The 15,813-nt window shown below is 44.2% G+C and overlaps 2 protein-coding genes and 1 long non-coding RNA gene across 9 annotated transcripts; 1 reads left to right on the forward strand and 2 right to left on the reverse strand.

The window, feature by feature from the left end:
• The first annotated feature begins 760 nt into the window (after positions 1-760).
• LOC100844157 lies at positions 761-9,936 on the forward strand. Of its 7 annotated transcripts, none has more exons than XM_024458696.1 (16): positions 761-996; positions 1,133-1,221; positions 1,368-1,478; positions 1,559-1,692; positions 1,800-2,069; positions 2,259-2,398; positions 4,249-4,325; positions 4,475-4,537; positions 4,605-4,673; positions 4,747-4,812; positions 4,895-5,014; positions 5,104-5,231; positions 5,303-5,581; positions 5,712-5,842; positions 9,426-9,467; positions 9,541-9,936. In XM_024458696.1, the coding sequence occupies exons 2-16, from the start codon at positions 1,143-1,145 to the stop codon at positions 9,629-9,631; spliced, it is 1,800 nt and encodes a 599-aa protein (XP_024314464.1). In that variant the 5' UTR covers positions 761-996; positions 1,133-1,142; the 3' UTR covers positions 9,632-9,936. The 7 variants fall into 7 exon arrangements, with proteins under 7 accessions (XP_024314464.1, XP_024314466.1, XP_014755346.1 ...); XM_024458698.1 differs by having other exon boundaries at positions 770-996; positions 1,339-1,478; XM_014899860.2 differs by having other exon boundaries at positions 770-996; positions 5,306-5,581.
• Positions 9,937-10,005: 69 nt separating this feature from the next.
• LOC112270684 lies at positions 10,006-11,317 on the reverse strand. The gene is made up of 2 exons (XR_002963090.1): positions 11,165-11,317; positions 10,006-10,426 (listed from the first exon to the last, which is right to left on the reverse strand). It is a non-coding gene; the product is annotated as an uncharacterized LOC112270684 (long non-coding RNA).
• A 2,474-nt stretch (positions 11,318-13,791) lies between these two features.
• LOC104583019 lies at positions 13,792-14,946 on the reverse strand. The gene is made up of 3 exons (XM_024458178.1): positions 14,475-14,946; positions 14,155-14,303; positions 13,792-13,932 (listed from the first exon to the last, which is right to left on the reverse strand). Exons 1-3 carry the CDS (start codon positions 14,944-14,946, stop codon positions 13,792-13,794), a joined length of 762 nt encoding a protein of 253 aa, XP_024313946.1.
• Between the last annotated feature and the right edge of the window lie 867 nt (positions 14,947-15,813).

Below are 15,813 nucleotides of genomic sequence, written 5' to 3' on the forward strand. Positions count from 1 at the left end.
TCATCAGGTTTGACACGTCAGATTGATGGACGAAGGTGTCCTGGCAGGGCTGCAATTCTCGCCGTAGCTGCGAGACGGTGTACAAGTCGAGGATGGCCTTTGACACGTGATTGAACTTGGTAAGTTTTGTGTAAGTTTAGCCGGTGGTTCTGTTTTATGTGATGTTGACGTGTGATTGTAAAACCTCTATTTCGTGAGTAATTTAACACCACTTTAAAAAAACACGGTCAAAACAATTCTTTGTTATGTTCTAGCCATGAGTTTACCAATCAAGTTTGGAATACATTCCAGCAAGAAAATAACAAAAAAAAAGCCTTGAAAAAGTAATCAGCATCATATTTCCTTATTTAGTTTAACATAAAAAAAACAAAATTTACAATAAATTTCAGCAGAATAATACCAAAATTCATCATAATTCACAACCAAAATAGTGTTAAAAAAATAGTATACTCGAGTAATGTTAATTTTCACCACTTGAAGGTCAACTGAAACTAGTACTCCCTCCGTCTCATATTAAGTGACCCAAATTTGTCCAAATATGAATGTATCTATGTTTAAAAAATGTCTAAATACATGTAATAGAAAGTCACTTAATATGGGACGGAGTGAGTAGTTAATATGAACATTGTGCAAAATTTAAATGGTAAATTTAAAAAGCAGAAATTCCGAGTGGTACTTGAGCGTTTAAACAATTTGTGAATACTGTATATACCATATACTGAATTCCCTCTCAAATTTGCGAAAGAAAATAATTACTCCACTGTACCAGTGCTACCGTCTAGGCCTTTCCGCTGCCTCACCTGAGTCCCGCCTGGCCTACCACCGCGTGCCCTAGAGCTGCCGCCATCGGCGACGCCTCAATCTCGCCCACGCCGCCCCTCTCACGCCCGTCGCCGCCATCGCCATCGCCGTTCCCCTCTTTCCTCGTCGGGACATCGCGTCGTTCTTGCTGTCTCCACCCCCATCCGCAGTCGACTTTGGCCACCAGGTCTCGAGGTATGCGCTTGTTTCCATCCAGCGATTAATTAAACCCCACTGGCCTCCGTAATTTCTGGGTGCAGATCGACCCAGCGCACCATCTAGATCCGCCCTGTGCTAATGATGACTGTCTTAATCTGTTCCATCCGCTTAGCCTGGAAAAGATGCAGAGTAATAAGCGAGAAGGCGTTTCTACGACAATCTCCGACAAGAAACAAAAAACCTGCATAAGTAGTTGCGGAGGTGAGCCATTGGATTTCAGTTTTGCTACCCCTTCTTTCTCCATGTGTGACCTATACATACAGCTTTATCATAGCACCTTCACCAGAATTTGTGTTGTCTAATGCTTCCTGGACTAAGGAAATTGCATCCGGATAATATTTTTGAAGAGGAATTTGGCAGCTCAAGTGATTCTGGTCAAGGTGTCTGGAGCATGCTCAGTGAAGAAGTCGCATCAAACATAGCTGAAACTGTTGTATCACTTGCCTCGTTCGATCGCGGTGATTATCTTTAATTGCATATTTGTGTTTAATCTTTACTAGTTCAGGATTGAAAATTTTAAAACTATGACCCTGTGCAGGGAATTCAATGTTTTTCGCATGCACGGGCATAATTATCGATTACAGTCTAACTACCACAACTGCAAGTATTCTGACTTCACTAAGTTTGATTAAATCTATTGATGACGATAGCGAGACCTTCCTCAATAGGAAGGTTGGCATTGCTAATTTTTCTGTACTCTTTTACCTTATTATGTGAGATCATGGTAATCATTCTCCTAACCAGTGTGTATACTTATTTTCTTCCTTTATTATTTACAGATTAAAGTGTGCCTTCCAAATAACCTTGTAGCCATGGGATGGTTGAAATTCTATGATGTAAAATGCAATATTGCTATTGTCAATATCAAGGCCTTCCCTGTTCTTCGCACATGTCTTGAGCATCAACAACTCAAGTCCCAGAGTGAAGTAGTTGCTGTAGGGCGTTGCTTCAGCTCAGGAAAATTAATGGCCACAACTGGGATGTTGATTGACAATCCAAGTGAAGCTTATTCTGAGGAGCTTGAAGTCTCCACATGTGAAATCACTATGGTGCACTATTGATTTCTCTTTTTATTTCCCTACAGAGCAAACAAAAATCGTGTCATGATATAAGTCGCTTAATTTAAATATGATTAATTTTTTTGGATGGGGGCACTAGAAAATTTTCAATTATGCAAACTTTGTTTTGTACTGCTAATGTTTTATGCTTTGCTGAGTGTCACTTCATTCTTTCGCTAGACTGGAGTTGGTGGGCCCCTCATTGGATTGGATGGGGACTTCGTTGGGATGAACTTTTATGATACAAAAGTGACTCCATTCCTACCAAAGAAAAAAATTCTTGAACTCTTGATGCAGTGTAGAAAAATACCGACATGCTGGTATGTCCTCCACACTTACTTATGAGCCACAAATTCTATAATTAACTTGTATATGCTTCTCCTTTCAGAAATGTAACCCATTACTCTTTTTTATGCACTTGGAACACTATTAGGAAAATAGTAATGGTGGAAAGCTTAATCAAACGAAGATTGCACTTAATATAATAGTGCCTTTTCCTGTATGTCTTTCCTTGTTTTAACTGTTGGCACAATATGGAGCAGAACAAATTGGATGACAAACATTTATGTTTAACATCTCATATGGTCTCAAAAAATATGCAAGCATTTCACATAATAAAACCATATTAATTAAACTACAGCGTGCATTATGCAAGGCCACAAGCAGTTAAAGAATGACTATAAATGGCTATTTATTGATTCTAACGTACTCAATTACTGTAATGCGGAGCGTATGAGAACTATTAGCAGAGAAATTAGAGTCATCCACCCAACACTCGTCTAATTGCCAATAAGCATTGCTTCTAAGCACATTCTATTGTGGATACAACATGATTAACGCAATTTCTGGATGACCATAGAGTTCAACCTTGATTTTCCAGTTGTCCAGTACATCAGTAAACATACGAAATGTGAATGAAGTACAGAACAATAATTTTGCGTATCAAAAGCCGGTCATGGGTGGTAGCAAATTCAAAATTCTAACATATTTTTACTACTAATAATGTTTAATGGCAAACAGTTCTTGGAATGTGTTTGTGCCTGCCGACTCATGAGCTGTTTATGCTGCTTCTGTAGCTTATACTTGCATTTGATAGGTGATCTGCATTTGAGAGCATCTTCCTTGCTTACATTTTTTTTTGTGACATCTGTGGCTTCATAAGTAGCAGTACTATTATCTTGTTACTTGCATCCATACAACCTACCTTGTCAGGCATGTTTTGCAGTTGTCCTGTACTTGTTTGGGACTCTGGGGTCCATGTTGAAGCTATTATAATTGTTTAAATTGAAAAGGTAGTCAAGGCTTGGTATAATATTTTCCCATTTCATTTTTCCTCTCGAAATATTTAATGGTTTGAGGTTTTTGGGATTTCTCCATTTGTTGTTCAAATATTTAGTACCATCTGGCTCCAACTCCTAAATTTTCCTGTATTGCCCCTGTTATTCATTCATCCATGCACATCATCCATGCTTTACTTTTCTGCAGTGGCGGAGCTTGACAAAAATGGCTTGGGAGGGTGTGTGTGTGTGTGTGGGGGGGGGGGGGGGGGGGCTGTGGGTGGGTGAAGCTGATTTGTTTTTCTTCATGTGGCCCCTTTTACTCATTTTCAGTTCAACTCCCAAGTCTTAGCACCATTGATCTCTCTCTTACTCCAAATTCAATCAACTACCCCAACAGGATATTTGGACAGATCTGCAGTTCAAACACACAAACAAAAATCCCCAATTAGGAATTTTGGAGAGAGGATTTGAAGAGGATGTGCTCCAACACTGATTACCAGGAGTTGATTCCCCAATTAGAAATCCTAACTAGTAACTGGATTACCAGTTACCAAGAATAGGAGGGAAGAGTCGACCGGTGGAGGTCTTCTGGTCGGTGCCCGGGTCGCTGCGCTGCTCCATTGCTCGTCTCAGTTGGGTCGCTGGCCGCCGGAGGTCACAAGGTCGGAGGCTGGAAGTCGTCACTTGCCAGAAACCAGGTCGCTGCTAACCCAGGCACCGAGCAGTCCTGTACTCCTGTGCGAGGGCAATTTGATGGGAGCCGAGGGGCCTAGTTTTACAAATGGGGTGGGGGGGGGGGGGGCAGATGCAATAGCTGAGGCCGTGATTAGTCCGCCGCTGCTTTTCTGGATTAATTTACCACTCTGATGATTGTTCATATTCTGCTGCAGTGTTAAATGTGAGCGAGGAGTTGAACGTAGAACTGGTAGACGCTTCAGCAACCCACCAGAATATCCTGGATTAGATGGTGAGAAAAGTGCACTCGTGTTATGCATAGAGCTTTTCAGTGTTCTAAGTTCATGGACATGCTATACAGCAATGTACTCGTGTTATGCATAGAGCTTTTCAGTGTTCTAAGTTCTGTACATTTTTCTTGTCCCATCTTTTCTATTTTAGTTCGCTCAAGGTTGGGGAAGAATCCTTCCTTGTGTACAATCTGTGATCCAGAAGGTCAAACAGGTACTTCTACTGTTACTTCTTGATCATTGTTCACACAGTCATTAATTGTTTCACTCTGTGGCACCAGAACATGAGGATAAGTTATTAGGCACTTTATCTTTTCTTCCTCGGTGGCCGCAGGATGGTTATGGTGTTGGTAAGTCATTGCTTTCTGTTTTCCTGATCATTATTAACACATTGGTCATTAATCACTTGACCATGTTTCACAGGATCCATTGATGAGAGAAGAAATGTGCTAAGGTCCAGAAATTATCCCTTTCCACTTTTGGAGGATCGTGAGTACTGCTTACTTCATTTTGTTGCACATTTGGCTGCTCTATCCAGCACTCCTCAACAACTATTACATTTCTGTACCAGGGGGCGGGCGTTTGTTTCATACATTTGAAGATAAATTTTGTGAAGATATCTGGTGGAAACTCACAGAAAAAGTTGCTTCACACATGTCTCAAAGTGTTGTGTCACTGGCTTCATTCATTGGTAATTGTACTCATCATAGGCTCATTACTTTCTGGTGTTCTTTTTCCTATGTCATGACTAACTAATGATCTTAACTATTACTTTCGTAGGAGAAGCAAGATTTTTTGCGTGCACAGGCATATTCATTGATTGCACTGAGTCCACTACAAGAATTCTGACTTCGGCAAGTTTGGTTAGAACTTGCGATGATAATGATACGATTATTGATAACTTGAAGGTTGGTACTGCTTCTAAAAATTTACGCCTTGTTCATTATTAGAATATTGGCTAAGTTTCACTGTCTCGTAGCAGATTGAAGTGTGCCTTCCAGATAAACAATATACCAAAGGGACATTGCAACATTACAATTTACACTATAATATTGCTGTCGTCAGCATCACTGGTTTCAGCTGTACTCGGACAGCACAAATTTATGACCAGGTGCAAATTGAACCTCATGGGGAGGTAGTAGCTGTAGGAAAAATCTTTGAGTATGGCATATTAATGGCCGCAAGTGGGATAGTAACTCACAAAGCAAGTAAGATCAATTGCAAAGAACTTATGATCTCCACTTGTAAAATCACCAAGGTACGCTGAGTTTTTTCATATGGTGAAAATAAATTGGTGCATCAGTATATGAGTAACTACAGAAATCTGCACATCTATATGGCTTACAAATATCATCGTTTTCTATTTGTTACTTCTGTTTTTGTGCTAGGCTGGGATTGGAGGGCCTCTTATTGATTTTGATGGAAATTTTATTGGCGTGAACTTCTTTGGCCTGGAAGAAACTCCATACGTACCAAGTAATATAATTCTGGAACTCTTGCGGAATTTTGATGGAAAAGGGTATGTTTTCTTTATTTATGTAAATTTTTGTACAATATGCATGCAAGTGTCTTTCATGTGCAGAACATTCAGACTTGAGGGAGGTTCACTTGACTCATGTGTTATTAGTTTAATCTTCTATACTTGAATTTTGGTTCACTAGAACCTGGGATTGAAGTGGCATACGATAAATAACATGGTAACTATTACCGTAAAGCTATCTCTGAGTAAAAATTTTGTGGCCAAACAGTTTGCGTGTCTGGTTATACAAACGCGTCATAGAGAAGTGCCTTAATACATACGAAAACTCGACTCAAGTCTCGTGACTTAGGGGTCTCAGTATCGAGCCCTTTCGTTCCTTCATCGTCCAGCCCAGGTTTGTTCCTTGCTTTTAGTACACGCTTGAGAGCCTTTTCGAATGTGAGAGTATTTCGCCCAGGTTGGCCCACCACGTGGCATCATTTATTGCCGAAACCAATCAACTTTGGCCCAAGTTACGGCAAAACTGACAAAACAGACCTTGAGACGATACTGTTACACAAGATGAATTCCACCGCAAACTATTTTACAAATCTAACCTTTTTGCATGAAGGACGCTGTCTTCTGAAACATAACGCGTCTTACTTGGACGCTACGATCCTTGCCATCGTGGCCAAATGGAGCCAGCACAGACCCCACACCCAGTCATGTAACGCCCGAGGTTGGGGCGCTCTGCATCATGGCGTAGCCGTGAAGGCTCTATGACCCTGCCCCCAAGGACGTTAACTGTTTTCCTGCTCCTGCCGGCATTTATTGCAAATCATTACGTGCAAATTCATTTTTTAGGTGATTTGACTGCATTGTGCGGGAACGAGCTTGCATGTGAACTGCATGCCGCATGCGGACAACGCCCGCTAGTTCTTTATTGGTTGCATTTTCGGCTGTTGAACTGTGAAGACCGAAGAGCATGCTAGATGCCGCGGGAGGAGAGGCGGGACTGGAGTCTGGAGGTGCCGCCGGCTGCGTGCCTTGGTCGACGGTGCTGGCCGCGGAGACGTGGAAGGTCACGAAGAAGCCGATGGAGTTGTGCTGGACACGACGACGCGAAAGGTGGTGTTCACGGAGCTGGCTCCGCGCTGCCGTACGGACACCAAGTCAGACCGCATCCGAGGATTCGGGCGCTGCGCGGCCATGGCCGACCGCGACGAGGCACCGGGAGCCACTCCGACGCTGAGTTCGCGTGGCCGAGGCGCCAACTCCGGGGTCGAGCGCGTCCCGGGCTCCGGCCGCCGCGCCAACGTCGCGGTTGTCGCCGTGAGGACCGGTCGCCCGTCGTAGGATCCGTCGCTGATGAAAGCTTGCTCCGATTGCAGATTTGCTGTGCATGTTTTTGCAGAGGACAGAATCAAAACAGGCATAAAAGGTTCCAACGCAGTAGTATTTTTTCCGGCATAAAACTCCATCTTGGATTATTACCAATTTTAGATATGGAGTAGAAAAGTTGGAGCTGTATGAAATTTCAACATTACGAACAGAAAACATCAAGTGATGTGCACTGAATCTTTTGGATCTGCACCAAATACCAGTGATTTGCACTGAATATTTTGGCAAATATCAACAACACATCATTAATCAATTAGCATAAAACCAAGAAGAACAGCTCCCAATTGACGATGGACCGTACTGCGGACAGAAATTTGACGTTTGAGATCAGAAAAATTGTGGAATCTGTATTGCCATGGAATTTTGGATGGAACATCAACATCATCAAGAACACACCAATTAGGCTTAAAAACTAGGAAGAAGAGATCAAATGAATACTAATCTGAGACATGAGAAAATTCGCGTCCATCAATCAAACGAACAAATCTCACCAAGAATAAATTAGAAAATCTCACGAAGAACAGATCACAACATCAATCACACGAACAAATATCAAGAACGCATCATAACACTCAGAAATCGCAGCCGCTCACGGTGCGGCTCCAGCTGGCCGGGCTGGCGGCCATCATCGTTGCCGTGGAGTCCCGAGGAGGACGCACGGCCGCGGGTGGAGCGCCGTCCGTTCACCGCCGAGGAGGATCCTTGGCAGCGAGACCTGGACACAAGGACGATGGCGCTCCACGAGGATCCGTCCTCAGGCTCACCACGGAGGCATGGACATCCAGGAGGGCTGCGTAGCGACGGCGTCCCAGATCTTCGAGACGGAGGGCAGCGGTGACAAGATCTTCGACGGGGAAAGTGCTGTTGACCGGATCCGGATCTTCTTGGGCAGGGCGGCGGCTACAGAAACTTAGAGGTGGGGAGGCGGCGGTTGGAGGGGCTGCGTGGGTTGGGAGCGGTGAACCGCAGCGTCCGCCGGAACTCCACCGACGGAGACAGGATCTCGAGGGGCATGGCCGCCTGCGACGCGACCTTCGAGGTGGCTGGCGGCGGTAGGAGGTGCTGGATCCAGGGGTGGCGGCGGATCGTTGTGCAGCTCGAGCCCAACTTCTATTCAATCCGATCCAGAACCCCAACCGATTTGGTCCTGTATAGACACTGTTTTCTACCCGATCCTGGGCCAACAGAGACCGAAGTGGCCCATGTTGGACCACTGCGATGGGAAGATCTAACGACAAAAAATTCCGTGACTCCTAGAACACGAGACTATGAAATCCTTGTTCCTTATACATAGCACTTCTCAGACCTAGTATCCATAATGGCAAAATCTGGGGTGGTTTTGGCTGTTCATTTATCTTGTTCGTTCTTTTTCCTTTTCCGGGGAGTTGATCTTGTTTCTTTTAGACAAACAGGGGCATTAGCAGCCTTTTCCTACTGAAACCAGGGAGTTCACATCAGGATATACCATTCAGTTTTGGATCTCCATAGTTCACCATACTACAAGAACATACAGTGAACATAGACATGAGGCGGTAGAGGGCAAAACTAGATAAAGTGCTGTGTAAACTACTGCGCCTTAAACCAGTTGATGTTGAGCATAAGGAACTGGCATCTCTCTGCATCAGTCTTCAGATGTTGCATGCATTCTCCAATGGTCTCTGTGAGCCGCCCAATATAGTTGTACATTTGCTCCAGTCCTTCCTCTAAAGGAGCTCCAGCTTTCTTCAGTTCCATGCTACAGGGACGGAGGCCATATCATAGTGGCCTCAACAGGACCACCAGTAGATGTCTTGAGTACTCCAGAGTACATTGAGCGCTTCCTTGATGAAGCAGTTTCCAGCCATGGACTGAAGAGAGGATCAGCCCAAGCCTCTTTAACATTGATTCATTGATCATTGTTAAAAATGATGCCCTTTGTCATTTCCAGCCCCTACAGGACTGCTGCAGACAACATTAAAAGCAGTTAAATGCTTATCGTTTAGTCCAATTTCTAGTCAGGGTATCAAAATCTGTAATGTGGCTTTCCTTAAAAGAAATCAAGCGGATGTAACCACTATATCTTTGCTACAGGGCATTCAAAACTTGGTGTTTTGGTCACTTTCTGTTTTAAACTAATGTCATTAACTTGCTTTTGCAATTTCTTGAACCATTTTGTATGATTTTGATCTTCTCACTGGTGTGCTTGGTTAGCTGTTTGAAATATATATTTTTATGTTAAACTAAATTGTGTGTCTGCATGTAGGACTGGTGCAGCTCATTTTGCCCACGATCAAAACCCAACCAGGTATTTATTTATTTATTTACTATGCATTGAAATAACTCTATTTAGCGGCTTATTTAAGTTTTACTGTCAACAGATGGCCTGTGCCTAAGCCATATTGGTGCTATCCGTCATTCCACATCTTCGAGGAAGATCCAGAGGATATAGAACCTCAGCGATTCGATTAATGCATTTGTCAACCTCAACCTGCTGATTGAGCCACTTCACTTGCTGGATCGAGCTGTTTCATGAGCTCCTTTTCATTCATGTACTTGAGGATATAGTGCCAGACGATTTCTAGGTTCAGCCTATGGTATATGTAAAGAGCACTTGACTAGTCCTTTCCATTCATGTACTTGACGATATAGTACCGGATAGCGCCATGTATGAAGAGTACATGTCTTAACAAAGAGAGAGTACAAGATATTTTTTGTAGTGATTTAGCATCTGGACAACATAAGACGCTGCATCAAGCCGTTGCTTCTACCGTCTACTCCCTCCGTTCCATGATTGTTGTCTCCAATTTAACCAAAAATGGATGTATCTATTACTAAACAGTGTCTAGATACATGTAATATTTTGATAAGAATTATATAAGTTTTACATGTAATATTTGTGCAGCAGGCACTACCCCATCAGCCCATAGGCACTACCCCATTCAGTCAAAAAGAGAGGTCCCTGGTTTCATCAAGATAAAGAAGTCGTGCTCGGAAAAAAGGATCGTTGCTACGAGAGAAATAGGCATCCACGGCTGCACTCCATGGGTCACGAACATCTTCGAAAATATGTCGACATGTCATTAGAAGACAAGTCCCCTCCTCGTCACAGTGAACAACGAAGCCATTGCCAAGGAAACGACCTCGAAAGTTGAGACGCGCCACGGAGAACTCAAACTCTTGAAACACGTTTCTGGACCAGTAAGATTCGTCCATGTTACCAGCCATGATCGAGTATATATATCCGCGCGCGCGTTAATTAACCACCTGGAAAGAAAAAAAGAAGACAAGATGTAATTCACATGCACTTTTAAATTACTTTAGAATATTCTAGCTCACTTGTAGAAAAGAAAAACCTTGAAATTAAATACTCCCTCCATCCAACAAAAACGTCTCGAGTTTGTCAAAATTTGAATGTATCTAGACATGACTTAGTGTATAGATTCATTTAAATTTAATCAAAGTTGAGACATCCTTCGTTGGACGAAGGGAGTACTTCAACTCAATCGATATATATGGTATACTCACCGAAAAAATTAACACCCATGCTAATATATGCGCGACAAGCTTCATGCATTTTTTGTGCATGTGCCAAAACCTGGTCACATCTTAATTTTGGAGTACTACATATACCTAGTCTTAAAGGGAATGAACGCGAATCAGATTAACCAAGATTTTTAAGACCCAATTTGTGAGTGATCAGGAGCAATTAATTGGTTGGAGCTCTACACGGAGTAGCTAGTACTGGCTACTCCGTTTAAGATGTTGGATCCATGCTAGTATATGTGAGTGATCCGTGCTAGTATATAGTTCTACTCCTCTGCATGCAGGCTGGCTGGCTGGCTAGCTCCGTTGGATCTACTCGCCGACTCCAGCAAGCAGCCTCACAGAGCAGGAGCAGCATTGGCTAGCTACCATGAGTCCATGACCAGCTAGCTATACAAAGGTACAACGACGAAGGCATATATGCAGGCGCAAGGGATTAATTCTAGCTAAGCTACTTACCGGCCGGCCGGAAGGAAGGAATGAAGGAAGGAACACGATTAACCGGCCGGAGGCTGCAGCTAGCTGGCTGGCTGGCGCAAACACAGATCGAGCCGGCACAGCTCAAGGATGGAGCGAGCAGCCCGCCCTGCTCTGCTAGCTAGCTAGCACTGGTGAAGTGAGCTCAAGGAGATGGAGACGAACCAAAGGTCAAAGGATGCATTATTGTAGATGGGAGGACGGTGCGGTGCAGGCCTCTGGCCGTCTGGCGCCGGGCACGCGGGGTCGTCAGAAGAGAGCTCGTGGAGCGACGCCGAGGAAGGAAACGCTGCAGGGTACTGCGACGGCTAAAGGTGCTCCACCTGCTTGCCGTTTCGGGAAGAAGAAGATGACTGGTATCTCCTTTGAAATAAAATCTTTGACTGCGCCTGCCGGGATCTCTGTACTGTCCCATTTATTACCTTTCCTGTTCGAAAAGTATCAAACCAAATTAACTAGTTTCATCAATTTAGAAGAATCCGATGTGAAATTCCAAACTAAAACTTGCCCATAAAAATTCGATAATCATATATACTTGCATCAATATAGAATGAGTTGAGCCGGGCTGGCCTGGCGGTGGGCCTCCGCTCATGTCTTTCGTCAAACTTGACTGCCTCTCATCACCAAGGCTCCTGGGAGCGGCGGCACCAAGGCTCCTTACCGTTGGAGATGCACACCGTACCATTTCTAGACTACTCGTAAGCCCATGCGCACAACCACATGACCGGGACAGGACATGAGTACACGTACGGGATGCAAGCAAAAAAAAAAAAAGAAGTTACTTCACTTACGATTATTTTTTCCGAACTGGAGTCAAAAGAACTCAATCCGTTAATTACAAAAAAGAGAGTTGTCCAATTTATTAGCAGAATACAAGACAAAAAACCGTAACAAACCGTCAGTGCCATCATGTAACACGACTGCACCGTAATCCAAAGGACACTGGCCGACCTGGCTACACAGACGTATTCTCCACGCACACTGCCGAAATAAGGTCGCAACATATTTCCGCTTTCCAAATTGCCTCGTCAGCTCTTAACCCAAAAGTGTTGACATCCAGTTAACACGTACAACCTGTTACAACACGGACACGTCTAATGGTATCAGTGCCTTCTGTCTCATCGTATCTTTGGTGTTTAACTTATCATTAATTAACAACCTCGCAAGAACCTTCAGTTTCGGGACACATTTACTGCGCCAAACCCAGCTCAGGACATGTCTAATGTAATTGTCCAGAATATTAGCTACAGAGGGAGTAGTGGAGGGCTATGATAAACATATTACAATTTTTTAGGAGAAAAACTAACCTGCCAAGTAAAGTTAAACTGACCAATTACATCAAAGTAGTGTCTACCGCCTAGTCATATTCTCAATATCAGTCCCATATATGCTGCACAGTTGCATTATTAGTTCCATTGTTGAGCTGCTCCTATGCTGTACGTTAGCTTTCCTCAAAGGCTTTTCTTCACTTCCGAAACATGTATTTCATTGTTTCCAAATGATACAAAATAAAGCAGTACCTAGCTGGTTATATTGAAGTTGAACACTTTTTTGGGGGAACTTCAAAATTCAAATTCCCATCCCCGATATATAACCCAGATTCGCAGGTGTCAGCTGCTCCAAAATGCACATGAATACTTCTGCGGTCGTTGCCTTCCGCCCTTCCCTGAAGTTCCATAGCTCATTGAAGACATGCCGTCCATATGGGCTATTCTCATTGAGCTCGCTCATGGCAACCTTCACTGCATAGCAGACGCTGTCGCCATAATCAATCCGCAGTTGTTTCAGTTTTGGATCATCATCATCTATAACCTCCTGTAATTGTCCAGAAATCAAAGATGTTGGAGCCAAATGGCCAATGATTCTTCACCAAAAATTCAGAGAACGGAAGTGCACGGATGCGGTATGGAAATTGGATGAACACCTTATCTTCTTCATCAACCTGAATGGTCGTAAATGGATGCCAGGATGGCTCCTTCATTTCCTCCTGCCAACTTGAGATCAACCTTGCAGCTTTTCCATCTGGATCATCATCACTGTATTTCCTCTTGCAAGCAAAGTAGAATAGAAAGGCCTTTCGTCAAGTTGTCCCATCTTTTTTATCCCAACAACGCTGCGCCCGCTAATCAGCGTATTCTCCAAACCCTGCACAGTGTGATCATTCCATGGAGGAATGTTTTAGCAACAATGTATTCCTCCCAAAGAGAGCAACGAGAACTTTTCAGAAACTACAGGCTTTTACCTGAATCAACTCTTGGCGATTCTCTTGAAGCTCTTTGCTATTCTTTCTCTCTCTTTCAATGAGGTTTACGCATGAAGCTTTCAGCCTTTTCTGTTCCTCATCTAGAATATGCCACCAGGACATCACTACGGCGTAAAGATGTTGATGGTCTTCTTCATTGAGCTTCTCCCCAGCCTGTACTCTCATGTTCAGCTGCTGTGCTGTGAACACTAATGCTTCCCTTTGCGCCAGCTGCTTCTCAAGTTGAGTTAGCTTGGTACGGATGGCTTCCATCTCTTGCTGGAAGAGAATTTTGCATATGCAATTTTGTATGAGTATAGAATCGTTGATACTTGATAGTGCTGATAAGAATTTGATACGGCTGAACTTATTGATTGTCATATGAAAGAGAAGAAGAAACCTTGTGATTTTCATGCAGCATCAGAGCATGGTCATCCACCTTGCACTCTCCACCTGCTGCCAGGTCCAGTGTGTTGATCTCTGAAGCACCCTGTGTAGGGCCATTGTCCTAAGACAACAAAAATTACAACACAAGACCATCAAGAGGAGGAAAGGACATTTTTTCGAAAATGGAAGCTTTTTATTGATCTCAAAGCTATATCAAGCGATACAACAAAAGAGTATCATACAACGAAAGACATTCAAGAGGAGGAAAGGACATGATATTTGGTGTTAATTTATAATCTGCTCTAGAGTCTACAGTTGAGGTAAAACTGATCCTAAGACGTACCTTGTCTAGATTCTCCAGCTGTGCAATCTTCTCCATCTTCAACTCGATCTCTCTGCTCGCCGCGTCCAATTCCGCCTTGAGCTTCTCATTTTCATCCTCCAAATCACGGTTCATCTCCGGTATGACCTTGTCAGCTATGGCTCTCAGCTCTGTTAACAACCAAAGAGAAAGGTAAATATTGATCCATGGATGAATTAATTTTAAGACGACGGGTAAATTTTGATCCATGGGGATGAACTCATTAATTTAAGACGGGGGAGGTAAATTTCGATCCATGGGGTGAACTCGCCGTCCGTCCAGATTGATTTTGAATCATTCACCTGCGAGCTCGTGGCGGAGGCGGCGCGTCTCCTGCTCCGCCGCGCTCTCGAGCTCGCCGGCAATGGCGTCCGCGGCAGCGCCCCTCGCGCCGGTCGCTCTCAGGAACATCCCGACGGCGTCCTCCCCGCGCAGGTCCTCCTCCACCGCCGCCCAGCCGTACACCGGGCCGCTGCTCTCGCGGCGCCGCCATTCCGTCCTCCCGGCGCCGGGGAAGAGACCGGCGATCGAGGCGGCGGCGCGGAGTCCTTGGAGCGACCTCCCGAAGTGCAACACGAGGAAGTGGTGGTGGCCGCGGCAATGGCGGTACGGCGGGGCTTCTTCTTCGAGCGCGGTGGTCGCGACGGCGTCCGGGAGCTGCCGCGCGTGGGCGGCCAGGGCGGCGGCGCCGCCGTCGTCTTCGGTTGCGAGGATTCCGGTCCACGGCCAGACGAGGATCTCGCTGGCGTCGGCCATGGGCACGTCGCTCGCCATGGAGATGGAACTCATGGAACGGAGAGTTTCAAGGGTGTTGGGTAGAGTTTGTGTTGAAATTAGCGGTGATTTATCATTTTGAGTAAAATCACTTGAACGGGCGACGATTACACTACTGTAATTCTTTGTAGTTTTGCACGCTATCTTCATGCACAAATATCTTGTATCATCTGTACAGCTGAAACCTAGCACAAGTTCATAATACACCGGATCTACTCATGCACCAGAAAAAAAATGTATTAACGGAATTTGATGCTACGGGAATTCCATTCATCAAACTTCTGCTCTAATAAACTGATGTAATGGACAACAAACACATGAAGATGGAGAAAATCACTTGATCGACATATAACAATTACAGTATTACCCAAAAGATCTACTACTAAGTATAATCAGGAACTTTTTGAGTCTTGCTCATTAGGCGGAAGCATTTCCCGAGAGGGGAAGCTTCTGGCTTCCTAGCTGATAACACCACATAATATGCAAGGAGTCTGCAAAATAAGTTTTTTCCTACGACGACCATTAGCCACAAGATGGAAAAACTTAGTATTATCATCCCCTTTAAGTACGTACTCAACTTTGGATCGTTGGTACCACTTAAGCTCCTCTTCACGCCGAAGGCGGGCCGCCAACTCATCCAACTGATTTTTAAGTTCAATCTATTGATCTGTAAGACCACTTGCCTCAGCAAGTTTATTTAACTCATCAATGATAGCCGACAAACGAATTTTTTTCACGCTTGTTGACACCAATAATGTGGGCCGCCCAACCCCGCAGGTCACGGCGAACCGCCCCCATTCTGGAATTAAAACGCTGAGCAGAAGTTTTTCCTCTGCAGGGCCTGCGCCAGACCTTGGATACTCGTTC

This window comes from Brachypodium distachyon, chromosome 2 (assembly GCF_000005505.3).
Source record: "Brachypodium distachyon strain Bd21 chromosome 2, Brachypodium_distachyon_v3.0, whole genome shotgun sequence".
In the NCBI taxonomy this organism is placed as follows: domain Eukaryota; kingdom Viridiplantae; phylum Streptophyta; class Magnoliopsida; order Poales; family Poaceae; genus Brachypodium; species Brachypodium distachyon.